Below are 22,327 nucleotides of genomic sequence, written 5' to 3' on the forward strand. Positions count from 1 at the left end.
CTAACAGATTTATGGTAAGGATTAAGACAAGAAAATATAAAGATGTGAAAATATGGAGTGAGAATTAGTTGAGGTTGATAACCAAGGCATGATTTCATAAAATATGGCTTCCTCAAGTTTAGAAAAACAAAGCATAAAATTCTCATAGAGATGTGACAGTTTATAAGATAGTCAAGTTCTTATTATTAGCACATGTCCTGGCTCATATAAGTATTAAGTACATGTCAGTTCTGTAATTATCAATACGTTAATAGGTGGAGCACCTATTCTTTGCTAAATTAATTGTTTAGTTCCAGTATGTAAGAATTTGTGGCTCTCTAGTATTTTGGTGAGAGTAAGGAATTTTCAGTAAAATACTAATGGATCGTGAATTTTTTGTTTTTTTTTTAATATGAGTATACTATTTTGTATTTTTGCGTGTTTTTTGTCTTTGCAATTGAGCATTTGCCTCTTTATTTGTAAGGTGAATTCTCTCATGGAACTGGTTTCAAAAAACAATGTGGGTAACAAGTCTTAAGATAAACAGTTCAGTCCTCAACAATCTAAGTAAAAATTTTATTTTTTTTTTTAATAGCTTTCTGTAGAAGCCAGGATATTGAGTGTTTTAGTCCTTCCCCTGCCCCCTCAGCTTACTAAAGGAATCTAATTCAAAAAGGAAATTCATTAATTTAAGTTTCTGAAGTGCTCAGTGTTCAGTACCTGCTTAGGGAGGACCAAGTAATTTTATTCTTATTCAAAGCCAGATATAATGGTGAAGGTAAATTGTTTTTCAGTAGAACCAAATCATTGACCCAGTTCTCAAAACCATTGCTGGCAAGCTCTGAAGAGTTAGTAGTTAATTTCTGATAGCTAGCTCTGTGACAAGTTAAGTGCTTCTTCTGTGATACTTACACTACCTTTCTTGGAGTTAAAATATCCCAACTTCATTTAATCTTAGACAGTGTTAACTTTATATTTACTTTTAACTCTTTCCCCTTTATATTATGGAAAATTTTAACAAAACAGTATAGAGACAAGTATAAGGAACTCCAACGTGTCCAGCACCTAGCTTCAAAGCTTATCCTCTTATCCTTTATTTTTAAAACAATTTTGCATGTATTTTTGAAAAATATCTGGCTTACTGTCTAGATCTATCAGTTGTTTTTGAATTGGTAGACCCTCATATAAGGTAATGTGAAAACCTTCTCCCTCAAGATAAATAAGAATAGCTGTCTTATTTTTTTTTACCCATAATATTTTAAAGGTGGGGAGTTTTTCTTTTAGAGCTTTAAAACACAAGCAGAAATTTACTCTCTGCCATCTTATTCCAGTTTAACTTACATGTGTAGAGCTGGAGCAATTCGGACAGATGACAACTGTATTGTATTAAAGGTGAGCTAATTAATTCTAAACACATGTGAACATTACACAGTCCTAAGTGTTGAATATAAATATTGGTATTCCCTTTTTTTTCTCCTTTTTATACATTTATCACCATGGTTTGTGTGCATAGCATAAAATAACATTATTAAAACGTAACGCTTTTCTTTTAAATGAAATGCCATGTAATTTTAAATTTTTTAAAAAAGAATACTTAATTATTTTTGAGGGAGAGAGAGACAGTGTGAGCAGGGGAGGAGCAGAGAGAGAGAGAGAGAGGGAGACACAGACTCCAAAGCAGGCTCCAGGCTCTAAGCTGTCAGCACAGAGCCTGACGCGGGGCTCAAACTCACGAACCGTGAGATCATGACCTGAGCCAAAGTCGTACATTTAACCTACGGAGCCACCCAGGTGCCCCATATGATGCCATGTAATTTTCAAAAATTGGTTTTAGATGTGTTTTAAGAGTCAAAATGAAATCGTTCCTGTCACCTTTTTCATTTTTGTTAAATTAGGATATAGAAATTGTAAAAATAGGTAAAATTCAGGTGAAATAGAAAATATATTTTAATCCTTGATTTTCATTAAACTTACAACATAGTTTTATAGGCAAGCAGTTCACCAGCTCTGCAGATAAAGATTTTTTATCACCTTCATAGCAGATAATCAAAAGACATAATGAGAAAGAAAAGTAAATAACACATGAAAACCATCAACATCATTGTGACATGTCCAAAGCAACTAGAACTCAGAAAAACCCACATAAGAGACTGTCCCTAAAAGTTCTAAGACCTCGAGTCTCATTTCAGCACTCCTACCACCGACTGGCTTGGGTAACCCTGGACACATCCCTTATTCTTTTGGTGACTCATGAAAATGGAAGCAATAATTTTTGTTCGTCTATTCCACAGGGTTATTTTGAAGATAACAGTATGTTAAATATGTTAAATGTTTTATTAGCCACAAAGAACAATGTAAATAAAATATCATTTTATGAATGCGAGATCTCTCATTTTCAGTGTGCAAAATGAACCCAAGGATTAAAGAGCATTAAGACTAATGTTTGTTTAGACTTTGGTGAAGCAACTCAATTATTTTAATGAGATCTGAGGACCCCCTAAGTAAGCAACACTGTGTAAAATTCTAAGGGCTTTCATGCAAGTAACCTTGGTTTATTTATTCAAATGCTTTACCCCTCTGTTTCCTCCATATTGGTAAACTATGTTAATAGCATCTTCTTTGTGTAGTATTTGTGAGTGGTTAATTCAATAATCTGTGAATTTATGGATTGATAAATGTTAGTAATTGTTCAAAAGAAAATAAGAATAAGGCTTTCCTCTTGGAAGCCTGGGGTTGTATTATAAAGCACACAGTAGCCTGATAGGAAATCAATAGTGAACAATAAAGTGCTACACTCTGTGATAAAAATACAGTAGAAATTTAGGAAGGAGCAAAGCACAGTTGAGTTGACTACGATAATGGAGGAAAGCTTCCTATAATTAGAGCATTTCAGTTTCCACTTCAACGTTACTCTTTAAAGTGGGTTCATCAGCCTTAGAAATAGTAAATAGGGGCATGTGGGTGGCTCAGTCAGTTGAGCGTCCGACTTCAGATCGGGTCGTGATCTCATAGTTTGTGTGTTCGAGCTCCCCATCAGGCTTGCTGCTGTCTGTGCAGAGCCCACTTCCGGATCCTCTATCCCTCCCCGGCTCATGTTCAAAATTTAAAAAAGAAGAAGAAATAATAAATACATGGGATTTTTTTTTTCTTATCAAGGACCTAATGTAGATAAATTACCAAGACCAGAACTAAGATTTTTGAAGGACCTCAGGTAAAATTGGACTAGTAGATACAGTCATTTTAGGGAGTTACTTGGAAAACCTAGGAACTGTGATGGATGCATTTTACTCACTTAAAGGAAAACTCATGAAATCTGAGTAATGGTAAGATCACTGAATTTTTAAAGTTGTATTTTGATTTTGCAACTGTAGGTATTGATCCCCAAACAAAAAATAAAAGCCATCCCATCCATATTACTCGCTAAGGAAAAGATAGCATACTTTTTCTAAGGCAAAGTTGTTCCTGATTAAACTGCTGGATGTCTTTTAAGTAAATAAATACATAGGTGGAACAGAAACATCACACATGATTTATTAGAGATTCTTAAATGTCTTTTGTAGGTTGTACAATAAAGTTTCAGTTTTATCCATCACAAAGGCCTGATGGGAGTTTGTATTAATGCACTTCTGTTGTATGATTAGATTGGGTATGCCAGAGCAAATGATTAATATACACTGAACTTTGTTTTTACATTCTAAAAAAACCTTTTTATTCTCTGAAAGTACTTATTCAAACATTTGATAACAAACCTGACTGCCACTAAAAACCGTTGAGTTGATTCACTTATTTTATGCTCTCCATCAAGCTTTTGCCTTTACCACAAAGCCAATAATTAATTTCACTACCTTCCAGACACTGCCTTGTTTGGTTCGAATGTGCAGTAAGGAGAGATTACTAGAGGAGAGAGTTGAAGGAGCTGAGACACTCGCCTATCTGATTGAACCAGATGTTGAGCTACAGAGAATCGCTAGCATAACTGATCACCTCATTGCCATGCTTGCTGATTATTTCAAGTATCCCAGCTCAGTGAGTGCCATCACTGATATTAAAAGGGTATGTTCTGTTTTCCTTTTCAGCAGCTCAAGCCAAGGGATTTTTTAAAAGGTTTTCTTACTGCTCACAGCTTTGAACCAATTGATAATTACAGTTCAGAGCCCTTTTAAATAAAGGAATCTTCCTTTAAATGAAGGAATCTTTGATAACAAAGATGATGTTTTATGGGTTTTTGAATCCAGTCTATTTCATGTAATTACCAGAAATTTTTTACTAAGCAGGAAATCAGGAAGGAAGAAAATTATGTCCCTAATTCCCAACTAAAACCCAAAAATAATGGTGTATCTAAGCTGGGTGTTGACATTACAGCAACATCATCTAATCCTGTTTAAGTTCCCAGAATCATCTATGTTGCTATATTCTCATTCTTTAGGTCAAGGGTGTTCTTCTGTGACAGGTGACTGAGTGACCTTATTTTACTCTCTGCCATTGTCTTTCTCTTTCACTGTCTAACTTTTGTCATCTTCTCTTTCCTTGCTTCAGTTTTATATTGTGTTTTGGTCCTGCTAGTGTCAGCTAAAGTACTGTTTAACCTCTAGTTTGAGACCATAAAGAACCAAACTGTGCTTTTCTCAAACTTTTTCACAAACCGTAAGTTCCTTAGAATAGCTAGATAGGTCTTTTGACTTTGTTCTTCTCAGCCTGTTTGTCATATCCATTTCTCTAAGCATAGGAGAACAATATTCAATTAGAGAAAGTTTTTTTGTTTTTTGTTTTTTTTTTTTTTAAGGAGATCATGGTAGAAAAAGCATTGATTGTCTCCTAATTAGTAACCAGTACTGTTTCATGAATGTGACTGTATTTTTGATGCCAGTGGTCCCAATGGTAAATTTTTAAAAACTTTCCTCTTGACCTTTCTCATGCCCCTGAGTTTCCCAAAACTTCATTTGGCAGGCAACTGTTTATTTGGCATTTAACATTGAAAATAAAATGAACTCTTAAGGGTTTATGTTTTCTCTGTCTCAGAAAGGGCCCGAAGTAACCTTCACTGTTATTGGTATTAGTCATGTACACTACGTATTAAAGTTAGCGCCTGCTCTTCCTTTAGTGGTATTGTTTTTGCAGCACAGGTAATGGGTTACATTGAACCAGCTACCTTGTTTGTTTTCCCTTGTGGACTTCCTCACGCTGACACAGTATTTCACTGGTATAAAGATACATGAGCAAGTCCTAACTGTGGCCTCATGAACACCCTCAGTTGACTGTCCAGACAAGGCAAACGGGATACTCTGATGGACAGAAGAGTGAGGAAACATAGTTACAAGAACTTGTGGCCTATATATGTGTAAATCATTTAACTGGTATAGAGAAGATTATTCCTCTGTTTATGATGATGGATTATACAGTGGTTTCTGACCATAAAAATATAGACACTAGACCCATAGTCGGAAATTCTTGCATGTTAGTAAGTGCATGATTTTCATGGTATATGTTAATCCAAGTCAATATTCTAACTATATGTTATGACTAGAAAGTACTTACGACTTTAGATATTTCAGAACTTATACATCAAAATGAGTGTTGTATATTGAGGAGTTCCTCCCATAATCCATCAGTGCCTGCTTTGATCAAAATATTTTTAGAACTACTGTTGTTACTCTAAATGATGTTACCCAGCTGGATTTATTTCCCCATCTTCACACAGCACAGTCAGTAACAATTAACTTAAAACTCTTACTTGATGAAGATATATCATTGTTAGGGTTTTGTAGCTAATAAGCCACTTAGCTCTTCAGGAAGTTTCAAAGAAGGGTCTTAGAATGTTATAAATAACACATCATTGCATAAAGGTGAACCTTTCAAAGGCAACTCATTTGGAGTGGTAGTCATTTGGGTGAATTAGTTATAAAATTATGTACATTATTGATAAGCTTTATATACTTAACGATTTGTAGTCATTTAAAGTGTTGTGAGAACATGCTTCTATTTCACATCTATGGTGGTTTAGTGACAAAACAGGTGTATGGAAGAATTGATCATTTAAAAACTTTACATGTGTAAAGTTAGCATTAATTGTTTTCATACCAGTAAGTAATTTTAATAAATGTATCAAAAAAGCCTCCGAATATAAATCTCAGGTAATTGTAATAGATACATAGCAATCATTACCTTGGTGTATTGTTTATTAAGGATTTTCACAAAGGTTTCCCTCTTTTCTAAAATCTTAGTAAATACTGAAATCGGGCGAGCGCTGTTCTTCATGTTTAAGAAAACCTTCTAAAAGTACTGTAGCAGCACTCAAGTTTTACCAGCTGTATTCTGAGGCTAGAAAGGCCTGAATGTGCCTTGTTCTTGAGGAGGGCATTTCAAAGAGCTGGTGTGAGCAAGCATCAGTGCCACTAAAACTCCTCTCTAGGAACGCTGTTTAGGGGTCAGAGTTTCACAAAGGTCTTTCATATACCATTCCAGTGTCAAACGTTGTGTCCACTTTTAGACAGAAGCAGACTGCATGCATTCTAGGTCATATTGGCACAAACACAGGAGTGGCTCAGTCCTATGTGAACAGAACCCCAAAATAACCAGGAATTCAATGATAGCACTAATATCTTAATAGTGGTTAAAATTTTTTTCCAACTCAGATAGTTTTATTGAAAATTAAATATGTAGACTGAGTTGCAATATACCTTTTGTTTCCCCGTCCATAGCTTGATCATGACTTAAAACACGCTCATGAACTCCGCCAGGCTGCATTCAAGCTCTATGCCTCTCTAGGAGCAAACGATGAAGACATCCGGAAGAAGGTGAGTCTGGGAGAGGGGCGTCCCCCAGTCCTGACAGCCAGCAGGCAGGGAGTGACGTCAGCCTGAAAGTCGTGGTGAAGAGCACTAACAGTGACTGTTTGAATATAATAAAGCAGAGTGACTAAAGGCATAATTGAAGAATGAATGGGACCCGGATTTGGGGGGTTGTTTGTTTTTAGAACATAGAGTGGCATGGCCGTGCTGGAATGACAAATAACTGGCGTGCTTTTTTCTGTCATTAATATGAATTATTATGTTGCACATTTTTGCATGTGTTGATAAAAATCAATTCTAGCACTGTGAAGCTTCAGACACCTTGAAAGATCTAACACTAGAATTGTAAATGTTATTTATGGAAATACTTCCCAATGCCATTGAGAAATTCAAATCCTTATTGTATATTGTTCTTTGATATGTGGCTTAGTTATGTTTTGATTTTTTTTTGCTACTGTGCAAGTTTGATGTGAATAAAATCTTTGTGGAATAATGATTTTATGTTTAGTGAGTGGTCATCTGAATTTTCCAGTTCCCCAAAAATGTTTCACTGATATAGCACCTTATGTTACTATAGTCTAGTCTAACACTGAACTCCTGTTCTTCATGAGACTAGTTATAGGCAGGGACTAAAGTGTAGTAGTAAGCTCTGACCTGGCTGCCTCCACAAACTAAAAGGCTGGAGCTTCCCATTCAAAAAAAATGTAAGATAAATTTTACACATGGCTTTTAGGAACATCAGTAAATTAATCCACATGTTCTGTCTTGAAGAATTATAGCCGAAAGAGCAAATTGAGCATTGTTTACTGAACATGGCAGTTCACTAAATCTCCCATCTGTAGCCCTGTGAGAAAAATCGAAAAGTATTGGGAATTTACTGTGATTCAGAGAAGTACTTTGGGCTTGTAGAACGAGAAGTATGGAATAACTGTAGGTTTATTAAAATAAATTGAAAAGGAACCATTGCTGAAGAAAATTGAAATAATAGATGAGATATGTGAGTAGCTTTGATTTAAAAATCAGTGCAAAAAACACAACTAACCTGAATGTTTTCCATGTACTTCAATTTAGTTAACAAGATGTTTTTGACTTGAAGTGTTTTAGTAAATATCTATGAAAATTCCTTTTGACACTTCTACGCTTTCATTCGTCATCTGTTACTTCAAGGCAAATATGCTAATGATCTGATATTCCCTGTATCTAAGCATGATTTATGAATGTTGATGCTGATATGTTTCATTCAGTTTAGGTACATGATATATTGCAAGGGAAGAGGCTTTTATAGCAACTCCTATAGATAAAACATTTTTTAAAAATTGACATTGACTGTATAACTTAAATACGTAATGATTTGTTTGGGGATGGTTATTAGGCCCATTGGAAAGAGAAGTATTTTGCCTATTCTTTTAGCTCAAGAAGGCTGTGCCATGGACTGAAAGGGAGATAGATAGATGGACCATAATGGGGGAAAGTAGGATGTCCATTTGTACTTCTTTGTACTTTTTTGTTAATAAACTACTGTTTTGGAATTAATGACTTAATTTGTGATATCATGTTCTATAGAAATACTTGGAATACAATAGTCTGATTAGTAGTCTATTAAAGCTTGTATTCATAATGTGTATAATTTCCTGGCAAGGCTAAATCTTGATAATTTCTGTAGAAAGATGACAAATAAAGAATAAGTTATAATATAATTTTTTTGTGTGATAAAGAAAAGATACTGTGACATTCTTATGTGATGGGGATTATAGAGTTTTTAGGAAGATATTTAATCCTGGGAAATTAAGTGTTGGAATAATTTACAGTTTATAGCAACTACTGAAGAGAGAAATTGTCAAATGGAAAATATATAATTTGTGATAAAAATCTGCATGAAAATGGTTCTTAGGAGTGGAGAATCCTTATTTTCAGTGTATAAAAATTGGTAAATGATAACTCTTCCTTTGAATGCATTTATTTCTATTCCTTTTTTTTTTGTTGTTGAAATAATTATCTGAGTAGATTTTTATTTGCTTTCTTCATGAAATAGTTATTTACCTTTTACACTTATGCCTTATAAACTTTGTATCCTTTTTTTGTGTAGATTCTTGAAGTACAATGTTTATTATTGTTTTATCTTTTAATGCAATATTTTTGCTTGCCAAGGTGAAATTTCAGTTACTGAGTTAATTGAGTAGAGAATCTGTGAAAGAAATTCCGAGGACTGTAGCCCTGTTCTCCCCACTCCTCCAAACAAAAGCAACAAAAAGACTGTTTTAGGATAAAAATATGAAGTGTTAATTTGGTCTGCCTTTTAAATTAAAAATAGGAATGTAATTCAATAAATACAGAAAATAACCTATATCCCATTGCCATATAATGGCCAGTTAAAGAAATGAGGTAGAATGAAGAAGAGAAAAAACTAGAGCAAAGAGGTAGAGACAGTGAGAGGTATACATAGCAATAAAGGAGAAAGATACAGGCCTTCTCGCATTGTAGAGTTAGTCTATCTTATTGCTTCTAAAGACTTCTAAAGGCCTGCTTTTCTGTTTCTCGATCCTTCTCTCCGAGGTAGACCAAATTAAGCTAAAGACTGAATATGACCTACAGGTTAGAAATTTACCACTTCAGCTTTGGAGCAGTGTTGGTGGATTTCCATTAAAAGAAATCAACTGTATAATAGTCTTTGGAACCTAATAAGCACTCAATAAGTATTTGCTGAATAAATACAGAAATGAAAATACAGAAACCATAGACAGAGTGGCATTTCCTTTAATATGCTTGGATCTTTCTGTATCCTTCTGTTCAGAGCAAAGTTGGTATTCTGATTCCTGGCTCTGCGTTCATTATCACTCTGTGGCATACTGAAGTTTACCGTTTTCCCAGTGTCCTGTTAGAAAGTTAAGGAGGGTGGAAAAGTTCTGCTGGTGAGAGTGGAAAACATTACTTACTGTTGGCTGTAATATGAAGAGGGAGAAGCCCCAAGAAAAGATGAAGGACCACTGAGCATGACAACAGATGAGGCCTGGCCATAATGAACTTAGAATTGTAATTCAAGGATTTTGGTCAGAGAAAGCAAGGGCAGAGGCAGCAATTGAGAGCTCAGTGGAAGAAGGGTCCAGAGCACATTAGCAGGAAGGGTACTGACAGCAGGGCCAGGTAAAGATTAGCTGTAATCTCTGCCATGGACAGACAAAGTCTAGTCTCTAATGACAGCCTTTACTGCATATTAATGCTAAGAAGCATATGTTCATTTAATGGGACAGTAAAAAGGGAAGAAGATACCTAACATGATTTTAGGTATTGGCATCCCCAGTCAAAACTCCAGTCAGCAGTTAAGTCATGCAGAGGCAGTGCTGGCAGACAGTCCTGTAATTATGAAGCCAAATCCTTTATAACAAAAAATTGCTCTTATGAAGACTCTCACTTGATTCATACCTACTGATCATCAGTTAGGTTTGAAATTTAAAAGGATTGTCTCACTTTGACTCTCTTCAAGGAACTAGAGGAATTTATCATAAACAAGGTGTAAATTGAGGAAAATAAGTAGTAAATATAAATTAAATTCAAGGAAATTAATAAACTTAATAAGATATGATTTTTATTTTTGATAAAAATAAGACACATTACAAATGTTAAATGCAGTACTTATTGTAGCCTTTGCTCCTTTAAGGTATCTGACTAAGGGAGCTTTTGAGAAAGTTTTCCTCTTGGATTTTGAGTACTTCTATCTTAGTTGCAGATCCCTTTTGAGGAACTAGAATGTAAGCTCCATGAGGGCAGGGATTTTTTTATGTTTTGCTCATCACCATATTCCCAGCATCTACAACACTGTCAGGTGCGTAGTTTGTACTTAATAAATACTTGAAGAAGGAATGGATGACAAAAAAAATGGACAGATGGATGAGTAAACCATATTGCAAAATTGCATCATTAAGCACCCTTAATCCAATTATATATGGCCTCTCTGCATTAAGAATTTTCATAACTATATTAGCAGTTACACAGGTATATGAACAGACAAGCTTTAAAATACAGGAAATCTATATCTGATCATATAGGCAAGGAGTTTCACTATACTTAGCACAGAGAAAATGCAAGAAATTCCCATTTTTTAATAGGCAGACAATCCCAAGGGTGTATCTTCTCGTTTTGACATAGATCAAAGAGAACATGTTTATGGTGTAGTAGTTGTTTAATTTTGAAATAATTTTTACCATTATTTCTTAGGTTTTTTTTGTGTGTGTGTCTACATGTATGAGTTTGAAAAATGTATAGCATTCACAAGTATGAATCTGGACCAGTGTTATACATCTGTGTAAAATATCTCCCCTATTAATGAATGTCAGAGTTTTAATTCTTTCTGGATTGATTGAGCTGCCTACATTATATAAACATTACCCAGTGGGTAGAGGGAAGGGGAAAGCAGAGGTGAGGTAAACAGCAGTAAGACATAGCCTTAAAGCTCAGCATTTATAATAAAACCTCAGTAAGTCAGAGAAAAGTAAGAAATGGCTAGTAAGAATTTTCTAGGGGATGAAAGAATTATTGGGAACCAATTAAAATGCACATGGTGATATCAATATAACTATCTTGGAATCGATTTGGCAATTAATATTTTTATTATGTTTAATTTCTTCTACATGCCTTTTATATTCTCAAGAATTGAAAACATGAAATCTTAATTTTTTGTTCCTTGTGGGGGAAAAAAAAATCATCTAGTCACAGATGTTTGTATGTTACATGTGAAGAACGTAGCCAAGTGTGAGATGTTTTTTCTTTTTAAACTGAACAGTTGAGTTTTTTTGTTTGTTTGTTTGTTTGTTTGTTTGAAAAGGCAGAGAAAAATAAGAAAAGGAAAAAAATTTCTCTCTACCCACTTTTTCCTAGCAAAGGAAGTTGTATCTGCAGGGTCATTGTGGGGATGATATCTAATGTATTTAAAATATTTAGCATGGTGCCTGTAGGTGCTCAATAAATGGAAGCGTTTGTTAGAATATCTTAAATGATTTCATTGGAAGATTAAAAATAAACATTTTCAAGTGTATTAGAAAAGCTGAACAGCATTGGGGCATAAATTTTTAAGAGTTTACAATGAAGGTAGTGATTTTATGCTATAAATTTCCAAAACTTACTCTAGTAAAAAGAATATATTTCAGAAGCATAAGCCTTTTCTTTAGTTGTAATGATGTCTTTTTACTCTTAGATTTTAAAATACTGGTTTTTAAAACTTTTTCTTGGCATAGCTGTAGCATGTTCTCCAAAGCACCAAATATAATTTGTTTCTTGGAGTTAAATAGTATGTTACAGTATAAATCAATAATGGGTCAAAATCATAGGTAATAGATGTCTTGAGAAGAGTAAAGAGGCCAAATTCTACCTAACTTTGGTTATCTAAGTATTACTGTTCATGGTTGCCTTAGATGTCATTTCACCAAAGGGTCATCATTTGTATAAAATCCTAACCCAAATACAAATGTTCAAATTTTGAACAAATGTAAATTCTTCTGTAATTTTAAAGTTACAAGATTTTAAAGCATATTTATAAATATAGGTCAGTTTTTCTTAGTATCTTTCTGCTGTGAAAAACTTGCCTGAGCATTTCACTTTTGAATATTTTTATCATCCATTGTAGCTTGATTTTATTGCTAGTTTGTCTTCTGGGTAACAGTATGATTATACCATGAATTTATATTTTTAAATATTTTTTGCAAAGTTGAGTAATTTTAAATGGTCATTTAAAAGGCACAGTGTCAAATTTCTGTACTTGCCTCTGCCATGAAATTGGGCAGATGCAAGGAATTATTTCTGAGCCTTAGCCTGCGTGTTGAAGCAAACGCCTTGAACATTTTGAAGGTTTTCGACGGTACCACAGAAGTAGCACTCTTCAGGACTTGGCTCTGCTATTGAATAATAAAATTCATGCAGAATTCAGAATTCCTTGACTTAATCTGTGGTTAAATTGTTAGTTATCTTCTTAAGGCTAATCTACCAAAGAATTTTAAACGAACTCTGCAACATTCTTTCATGATGGTAAGTATTTTTAAAGAGTTAACTGGGACAGTACACCAGGTTTTGCCACTTGCCCACATAATTGAGACCGTTGGCCTTCAGCATACTGAAAGAACCAAACCTGGGAGTGATAATGCTATATACATAATAGAGGTATTTATAAAATGAAGTAATGAATTTTTATTTCAGAGTTTCATTAAATGGAGACATAAAATTGAGTGTTCTGTTATTAGTTGTGGTACTGTAGTTGCGTTAACCAATGAATTACAGTTCTTATTCTTAAAGTATGAACTACAAGTTGGTTATTTTGTTTACAGTCTAACAATTAAGGCATATCTTATAAACCAAGAAATGCGTTAAAATATCTTTATTAGATCTGTAGAGCTCTAAAATTAGTAACTTAGTTGGGTTTTCAGAACATTCTTCCTGGAAATGAATGAAATGTATGGGATGATACAATATTTGTGGAGTAGTAGACCTTAAGAAAGTCAAGTTTGTGGTAAGGAACCAGGACCATTGCTGCTACACTTTTCCCCAGAATTATAAATATAAATATAGGGCTTGGCAAACAGTAGCCTGTAGGTACTTATTACCTATGTAATAATTCTGTAACCTGCCAGTTCAGAATGGTTTTTACATTTTTATATGGTTGGTGGGGGAAAAAAATCAAAAGAAGAATATTTCCTGACATTTGAAAAGTCAAATTCAAATTTGTGTCCATAAAGGTTTTTTTTCTTTTTTTCAGTTTTATCGAAATATAATTGACAAAATATTCATAAAGTATTATTGGAATAAAACCATGTTGCTTTGTTTGTGTTGCCTATGGCTGTTTTCCACTACAGTGGCAGATTGAGTACTTAGTGACACAATCATTAAGGCCACAAAGCCTGAAATATCTGCTGTCTGGCCCTTTACAGAAAAAATTGGCTCACCTTATGCTGGTAATGCATAGCTAAATATAAATGACCATAAACTGGTGTGGTGAAAAACTCTGATTCCCATTTGCCTCTTTGTAATGGACTGTATAGAAAGATGGGACCATACCAAAGCCACAGGAGGGGGGAGAGGTCAGTTGTCTAACTTCCTGCAAAAGAGGCATTATCAAGTGTTGATGATAGGATATTGTTACTGGATACTTTCCTACATGTTGATTCCCTTGTTTGAATGATTTTGGCATATAATGGACCCCAGACAAATTGGATAATAGTTATGTAGGAAATGTTATTAGATTCTGTATATTGGTTAGCAAAGTTGCCTGAATAAGATTTTTCACCATCCCAAAGAGAAAAATAAAGATCCAGTTCATGCATTAAACAAACATCTATTCAGCCTTTACAACATATGAAGCATTATGTTACATGGTATGGGGGCATACAAAACTTATATAACTCACATACTTATATCAAGTGATAACCTATTTAGGAAACCTAATTTAACATAACTGCTACCATTTATTGAGCATTTACTGTGTGTTAGACACTGTGCTAAGCATTGGCATGTTATCACCCTTAAACCTCCTATGACCCAGTGAGATAGCTGTTGCAGATTAGGAAATCAGCAATGTGACCAAGGCCACCCGGATTGTTAAGTGATAGCACCTATATCATATCCCAGTCTCTGACTCCAAAGCCCATGCTGTTAACGATAACTTTATTCATGTACAGTTAAATACCATTACTAGAGCCAAATTATGGTATACAATGGCAAGAAAATTTACAGGAGAATGTGTGATAGTCTAAAATAGTTGAAAATGCTTTCAGTTGAGGGAACTTAATAGCTGGTATTAGCTGGTTAAAAACATCAGATTCAGAAAATGTGTCTTTTCTATCACATAGTTTTTGGTACAAACTGTGTAGTGAGATGCTTTATTTCCATTTATTCATCTGGCTTTCTTTGTTTGTTTTTTTGTTTTTTTGGAAGAGAGATAGTACAAGCAGGGGAGGGGCAGAGAGAGGGGGAGACAGAATCTCTAGTAGGCTCCAGGCTCTGAGTTATCAGTGCAGAGCCCAGTGCAGGGCTTGGACCCATGAACCGTGAGCTCATGACCTGAACCAAAGTCAGACACTTAAGTGACTGAGCCACCCAGGTGCCCCTAGGAGCTTACATTCTAAAGTAGTTAAGAAGATGAGACACTAATTGCTATGTAGTAATTCCAGTACCTTATGTGTGCAATAAAAAGCATTGTCTACATTGAAAGCCAATTTTATCATGATCAGTACAGCCAGATGTGATTAAGATACAGCTGTAATTAAAATAGCTATTATGAATGAATCTGGAAGAGTTCATCTCTTATATAATAGTCCATCTCAAATAAGGGTTTATTTGTGGGGAAAAAAGTTTATTTGAAAGCAGCTTCACCTTCCCCTTGTAAAATATTAAAATCATTTTCAGAAGTTGTGACCCACAGAATGAAGGATCTTCACATCTCTGTTCTACATCATTTGGAAATGTTTTTCTAAGGGCACTGTCTAGATGTGATCACATTGTAAACTAGCGTTCTAGAAAGGAAGCATCCAGAATTAATGTCAGGCAGGTACTGTTTCAGCTTTTATTTTGTAGATAGCTTTCTTATAAAAACTTTTTTTTTAATGTTTGTTTATTTTAGAGACAGTGTGAGAGAGTGCAAGCAGCAGAGGGGCAGACAGAGGGAGACACAATCTGAAGCAGGCTCCAGGCTCTGAGCTGTCAGCCCAGAGTCCGACACAGGGCTTGAACTCACTAACGGTGAGATCATGAGCTGAACCAAAGTCGGGACGCTTAACCGTCTGAGCCACTCAGGCGCCCCAAGATAGCTTTCTTATAGAACAGATTTAAACTTAAGGCAACTTGTATCTTCTTTTAATAGTTATCCGTTGTTAAGCTATAATGTTCGTAACTAGAATATAAACTCCATAGAAGCATTACCTGGCAAATAGTAGATGCTGTGCTTGTGTTTATTGAATAAATTGTGTATGTCTGGACATTAAAATTCAGCCAGCCAACCTATGGGATAATCAACACTGTTGCATGCATGGCTGTGTATATAGAGGAATAGGGGCTGAGCAGAGCCATCGTTTGCACAGTTCTTGGCAATCCATTATTCAGATCCATGGAAAACAGTAAAAGATGGAAAGGAAGTTTCTAGTTCTGTTATTTGAGAAGTAATTTTTAATGGTTTTATTTATGTACTGATATAAGTCAGCAGCTATTTATGTCCTTCCATTAAGTTGATGATTGAGCTTTAAAAATCAAACTGTTATATATAGAGAAATATTTTTCCATAGTGTTGATCTATTTTTAGACATCATAAGTATTTCTGACACACTGTGTTTGGTTTTAGGGGAAAAAGAAGTTGGGCTAAGAGAGAGCTCCCACTTCTTTCCAAAGCACAGAAAAGTTAAGAATTTTGAGTATTTCTTCTAAACATTTAACATAAGTGAAAGTTGCTCAGCTATTAAGAGAAAAAAGGTCCTGAGGTAGAAATTACAAAATACTACCTAAAGGGACTTAAAAGCAAGAATGAAATATAGAAGCTTTAGAATGGGCCCACCCTAAGAACCCCTTCCACCTTGACCTCACTCTTAAAGTGAAGTGCTGTTGTTCCCATTAGGCCTATAGGAGGGGTTAGGTGTTAATTTAGTTCACTGCCTTCCAGAGAAAGGAAGAAAATGAGCCCTGAGGATCAACTCTTAGAATGCTTTCTTTCGCTTCTCTGCCTCAGAGAAGATAACTATCTCCTGCCACTCCCTACCTCCTAAGATCATTAAGTTAGAGAAATTTGGTATAAATGTGGGAGTAGAGAGCAATGGAAGACTGAGAGAATGGAAGAAATACTTTGTAAAATGTTTAGTGAGACTCCAGAATATGTGTTGATCAGTGATTTGTCCTAAGAGAAGCTCTTGTAGAAAAAAAGCCTTTGGTAAAAACTACCCTTTATTTTAAAAATATTTGCTTGAGGAAAATGTCAGAAAATTGTACATTGGAGTAGTGGCAAAGATATCACAGAGAATAGGCTGTGGGTGGGAAGTCTACTGTTCTCATCTAGAACAAATGGAGCTTTTGGCCTGAGAACAGTAGAGTATTAGTTCTATTTAGGTAGTATCTGTGGAAGCTAGATCCTGATTCTAGAATGGAGATCACATCATCAGGAAATTGCATGGAAAAGTCAGTAGAACTCAACTCTTGTGGTTTCTTCACAGTGTTTTTTTTGGCTTATCTTTTCCCCATTGACTTCCATTCTCTCAACCTTTGGCATTTTTACCCCCAGGCAAGCTAAATTATTGATTTGTCATTTTCTTTCTTGAAGGCCCTGTGAATTGTACCTGTTCCCGCCCCCCCACCTTGGCTCTTCAGTTTATTAACTATGACCTCTTTTGTATAGTGTACTAATTTTTATTGGCCTTGGATGTCAGTATATAGACTGTAGTTTCCATATCACTGATAACTTTATGTATGTATTTATTTATTTTTAGCACTGATAACTTTTTAACTTCTCTTTTTTCCCCGGTTTACCAAGTCAGATCTCAATTTAGTTACTAAGGCTAAGCAAAAATCTCATCCTTAAGCACAAGTGGAATGGACCTTACACTAGAAGTAAGAAAACCTAGTGGAGCCCTAGCCCTGTCCCCATTTGCCTAGAGAACCTTGACCAGTGACTTAATCTTCCTGAATTGCAGAGACCTCTTTGATGAACTAAAGAAGTTGGACGAATTTATTTCTAAATCCTCTTCAGATTTTAATATTTTTCAACCAAAAAATTACCATACCTGTGTTTAATTCTTTCAGATAGTTAAGTCTGCTACTTTCAATGGCATTGAGAAGAGTGTAGTCAGAGAATTGGTTTCCCAGCTGAACCTGTTCAGGAGCAGGAGTTGCAGCTGCCCCTTGTTTGTTTCATGGGAGGCCATGGTGCTGTTGGGGTATGTGTGTGTTTTGCTCTTTTGTTTTAATAAAGGAATTGGTGAAGGATGTACTCAAGAATTAGAAATATTAAGTGCATTTCCATGATATGCATGGCATGATGTCTTTTGGTTAAGTGTTCTGTGGCAAAATCAGTATGGTCACTTCCTAAAACCTAGGGAAAGTTTGGTTTTCCATTTTTAGGAATGGATCCCTCTCCAGACCCCTGTTGATTCCACTCAGTCCACCAAATGAGCTGGTTGTACATGCTTGTCTCACTTTAGGGTCTATCTTGTCATCTCATGGCCCCTCTCCATCCTTCCAGCCTATACCCTGTTTCTAAAACGAGTCTCTTGATTTCACTGACGTTACAAAAATAAGTTTTAGGAGGGGCTAGACCATAAATGGTGGCCCCTGGGACTCCTCTACATCAACGCTTATTAGACGAAAGAGTCGCCATCCACACCTAATAGGTTCAGTGTCTATTGTAGATCCTTTTTCCTTGTCAGACCTACTCTTTCTTCCTGACCTCCATGTGCTGCATCCTGCTTGGCTGCTAGTCCCTGCTGCTTTAACTAGACTTTCTGGATTTAATAACATACTGCTTAGATCTTAGAACTGCCTCTTCTGACTTACAGAGTTTGATTCCAAGTCTTCACTCTTTCTGACCAGTTCTCTCTTGTCATCCTCTGTTAAAACTTTCTGGGATTTAGCCTACCTGGAATTGAATTGTATTTGCCTGGCCATTGTGCACATTAGCATAAATAATTGATGTTAGGAAAATGCCCACTTCACCATCCAACTCCCTTAACTCCATACCCACCCACTTTGAGCTGTCTAAGAAGTTTCTTGACACCACTAAGAATCTGCCTGTTTTTCGCATCCTCTGCTTGACCTGTTTCGATTACAGTTCAAAGTCCAATCTGAAGTCGCTAGTACTGGAAAATGCTTCATCCAGGGTCATGCTGGAAGAATTGTTGGGTCTTGTTTTTAATTCTGACTCTTGCAGTTCTTCATATGCTCTGAGGAAAAGATGGTATATGACTTGGCCACAACTAAAATGTGAGTTCACTAGAGCTCATTGAAGACTAGGGAATTTCCTTATAAGCCAAGGCCATTTTCATCTTATTAACATTCCCATGTGTTCCAGGAACCTTAGGATTATCTGGGTTCTGCATTTCCCCCATGCACCTTCTAGGCTGACTGCCCTTTACTCCCACAGGCCATAGGGTTCTCCTGTCCCAATAACAGAAGTGCCAGATCCTCATCTACCCCTGCAAGAGCCACAATGACAGAGAAAAAAAGCTTAGCAAAAGCATGTAGTCATGAAGACTAAAGACACCAGCAGAGAAATGTATAGCACCTGGTCCATTGACCTAAAACTTGATCAATTTAGAATGCAGCATTCTTTTATGAGTTAATTCTGTAGTTAAATTTATAACCCAGGCCCCTGAGAAGAGCAAAGAAAGAAAAATGGCACTTCCACTCTGAAGGTTCATCCACTACTTATATTCCTGGTCAGGCACAGTGTCTGTGTAACAGAGGCACTTCTCCCTCCTTTCCTTCCCTTTTTTTTTTTTTTAAGCAAATTCACAAGCTGTGCCATAGGGCATATTTGCTGAACTGTGGCTGGGGAATCTCCAGCAAGAATCATGAGGCAGAACAATTTCAAGCTTTACTTGGCATTGCTCTTATAGGCTGGAAAGACCTCCAATCCTTTGCAGGGGCTGGGACTTGGCTCTCCATCATTATCAAGGCTTTGTAGCACAGTACCGAAGTTGTTGAAAGGCACCATGGAGAACATGTTTTATTGTGCTTGGCTTTCTAACCCCAGGTCTGAAAAGTTATCTGATACTCTATTAGACCTTCATGGGGGTCAGAGTGCTATGGCAACAACCAATGCCAACTCCTTCCCAGGTGACCTGAAAATTTTGTCTCTGAATTTGATTCCAAACCTTTCTCTGCCTTATAATCACATTTTTATCTTTATTTTGGTCAGTATATTCACTATCATGCTCCTTTTATCCCTGCACAGATGACCTCAGTACCCTCAAGAATGCAAAACCATAGTTAGATCATGTTGCTCATTCACATAGGCTCTTAGAATACCTTTGTGGATCGGAATCCTAGGTTCACATTCTGAGTTTGCATTATTTTGCTCCTAGACTGATACCTTGATGGAGAAAGTAGACCAGGCATTCAAGTAGTGGGCTTTCAAGAACTTCAGCAGGGTTACTAAAGTCTCTCCACAACAAGTTTGGTTACAGATCCAGGCCTCCTACTGTAGACATTTGGATAGACTGTAACCTAAGAAGGGTCACCTTGTACATAAAAGAGAAGATACCTCCAAATAGTCCTACTATTTTATATCCTAACACAGGGGAAAGGTGTAGCAGCCAGAATATAGCTATTCTCCATCTCCAAAATACTGTTCACCACACCCCCAGGAAACTTAAAGCATGAGGCTCTGCTCTGATGGTTATAATGACTGCCTTGCTAACATAGTTCTCCACTGTCTGCTGGCCTAAGCCTCAATATTCTCGGGTAAGGTCATTGATGGCCATTTCCCAGCCAGTAGTAAAACATCCTAGTCTGAGAATGGATGTTTTTCCTCTCACCATTTGTAGATGCTTAATTCACTCTGTCTGCCTTAAACCGTATGGCTCCTGTCATCCCTAAAGTGCTTTTTGCTAACATAGTTTCCATAGATTCCATAGAGTGTCATAGCACTCATTAAATAGTTCATTGCACTTGCTTATCCTACATTGTAAGTTTGGTGGGAACAAGGGCTTTCTCTCCCTCACCATTTTGTCTTCAAGTTTTAAAACCATGTCTAGCATTCAGGTATTTACTGAATTAATAAGTAAATGTGAGCATGTAAATAGGAGCTGTGCCCTGTTTGCTCTTAATTGCCCGCTCCCTGATTTTGACCTCCTGTCTAACTAGACCTGTACTATCTTGTCTTTTCTACCGTACCTTGTTTCCCATGTCACTTCTGAACAATGTGATAACTTTGCCCCATCTAACGTGATTTTTGGGGGGGGAAGTCAAATAATCATTGCTCTCTTCCCTGATTTTACTGAAGGCCCAGGGAGGTCAAGTGAGTTGATCAAGATTATAGAGCAAATCTATATGCCTAATGATTGCTACACTTGTCCCTTGGCAGATTTACATCTTTGGCTGGATGTGGCCAGTAAACATTATCTAGAGCCTCTTTTTTTTTTTTTTTAATTTTTTCATGTTTATTTTTGAGAGAGAGTGTGAGTGGGGAAGGGGCAGAGAGAAGGAGACAGAGTCTGAAGCAGGCTCGAGGCTCTGAGCTGTCAGCAGAGAGCCTGACACGAGGCTCGAACTCATGAACCATGAGATCATGACCTGAGCCGAAGTCGGATGCCCAGCTGACTGAGCCACCCCGGTGCCTCTAGAAGCTTCTTTCAAGTCTTGCCCCTAATCAGGTTTCCTAAGCACCTGCAGCCAGTCTAATAACTGTTCTCCATCTCCAAAGTACCATCTTCAAAATAATCAGCTCTTGGAGAGTAATCATATGCTCCCACCCCTTGGCACCACCACTTTATTCTTGGAATAAAGAATGTTAGATGAGGGAATATCAAGCTGATTTTGAAGTCACATCCTTGTCATATACGTAGGATGAGAGATGGGCAGAGCCTTGGGACATGCGACCATTTCAGGGAGGGAAGGGGTGAGAGGACTGTAGCTTAAAGAGGTTAAAGTTTGGGCACTTGTGTCTTTTTTAAGTCAAGGTGGAAATGGGCAGTAGGGTAGCCAGAGAAGGATCCAGTGGGGTGGGGCAGAATAAAGATGCAAGAAAGAGGTGTGGAAAGTAGTTGCTGGATCAGGGTGGAAGGGCTTTGAGCTTGAAGTACCCCACTTCAACAAAGAGTGAAGAGAAATACTGGACACATATTAGAAGTAGGAAGTTGTGTCCCAGGAAGAAAGCAAGGTCCCTGCAAAAATGAGGTGGGCACAGAGGGAGTTAGGGCATGAGGAGGTGGGAAGAATTTGAAATAGGAAGCAACCATCCTAGGGGATATTGGAATCTCTTGCTGGTCAGTGCAGCACTGATGGACCCAGGAATGAAGGTCCTGCTGAGGTGGGATAGCATACACTGAGACCAGGCTGCCAGGTTTGGTGACTTCCATTGTAGTATCAGTGGTCTGGGATATGAAGCAGGAATGAGTGGTGGAAGGACAGTGAAACGGGGAATCTGCCTACTAAGTGGTATATCTGAGCAGGGCATACAGGTCAGGGAGCAAGGTCTGTGAGGGTCAAAAGTAGATAGAAGCTGAGGGCCTAGAAGGAACAGGACAGGGTGATGTGCATACAAGTAAGGGTGAGATTATATTTGGTCTGGGGAGAGGAGTAGGTCAATATGTACGTTTTCTTCTGTCACTTTGAAACCTGCAAATTGATACATAAAAAATTATTCCTCTTCCATAGCTAAAGTATGGTTCCGTGTTCTTAGTAGTTGGTATTTTTCTCCCCACTACTGTTAATTTCAACACTGTTTTCTCTTCCCATGTGGCTTGAACATCTGGAGATTTCCTACCCACTCCTGTTCTGAGGTCAGCCTTCTAACTCCTGTCATTTTGGTCTAGCTCAGTGATCCTTAGCCTTGGCTACGCACTGGACTCTGCCAACAGGTGCCTGAGCCCTACTCCACAGAATCT

The 22,327-nt window shown here is 36.8% G+C and overlaps 1 protein-coding gene across 3 annotated transcripts in view; it reads left to right on the plus strand.

Annotated features, from left to right (window-relative positions):
• ARMC8 (armadillo repeat containing 8) overlaps positions 1 to 22,327 on the plus strand; it is a 108,070-nt gene that overhangs the window by 54,098 nt on the left and 31,645 nt on the right. For all 3 annotated transcript variants that reach the window (XM_030329424.1, XM_030329422.1, XM_030329423.1), the window contains 3 exons: positions 1,311 to 1,371; positions 3,832 to 4,032; positions 6,678 to 6,773. In XM_030329424.1, coding sequence (XP_030185284.1) covers positions 1,311 to 1,371; positions 3,832 to 4,032; positions 6,678 to 6,773 — 358 coding nt within the window. The remainder of the gene's footprint in view (positions 1 to 1,310; positions 1,372 to 3,831; positions 4,033 to 6,677; positions 6,774 to 22,327) is intronic.

The sequence above is a fragment of the Lynx canadensis genome, chromosome C2 (genome assembly GCF_007474595.2).
Source record: "Lynx canadensis isolate LIC74 chromosome C2, mLynCan4.pri.v2, whole genome shotgun sequence".
Taxonomy (NCBI): Eukaryota; Metazoa; Chordata; class Mammalia; order Carnivora; family Felidae; genus Lynx; species Lynx canadensis.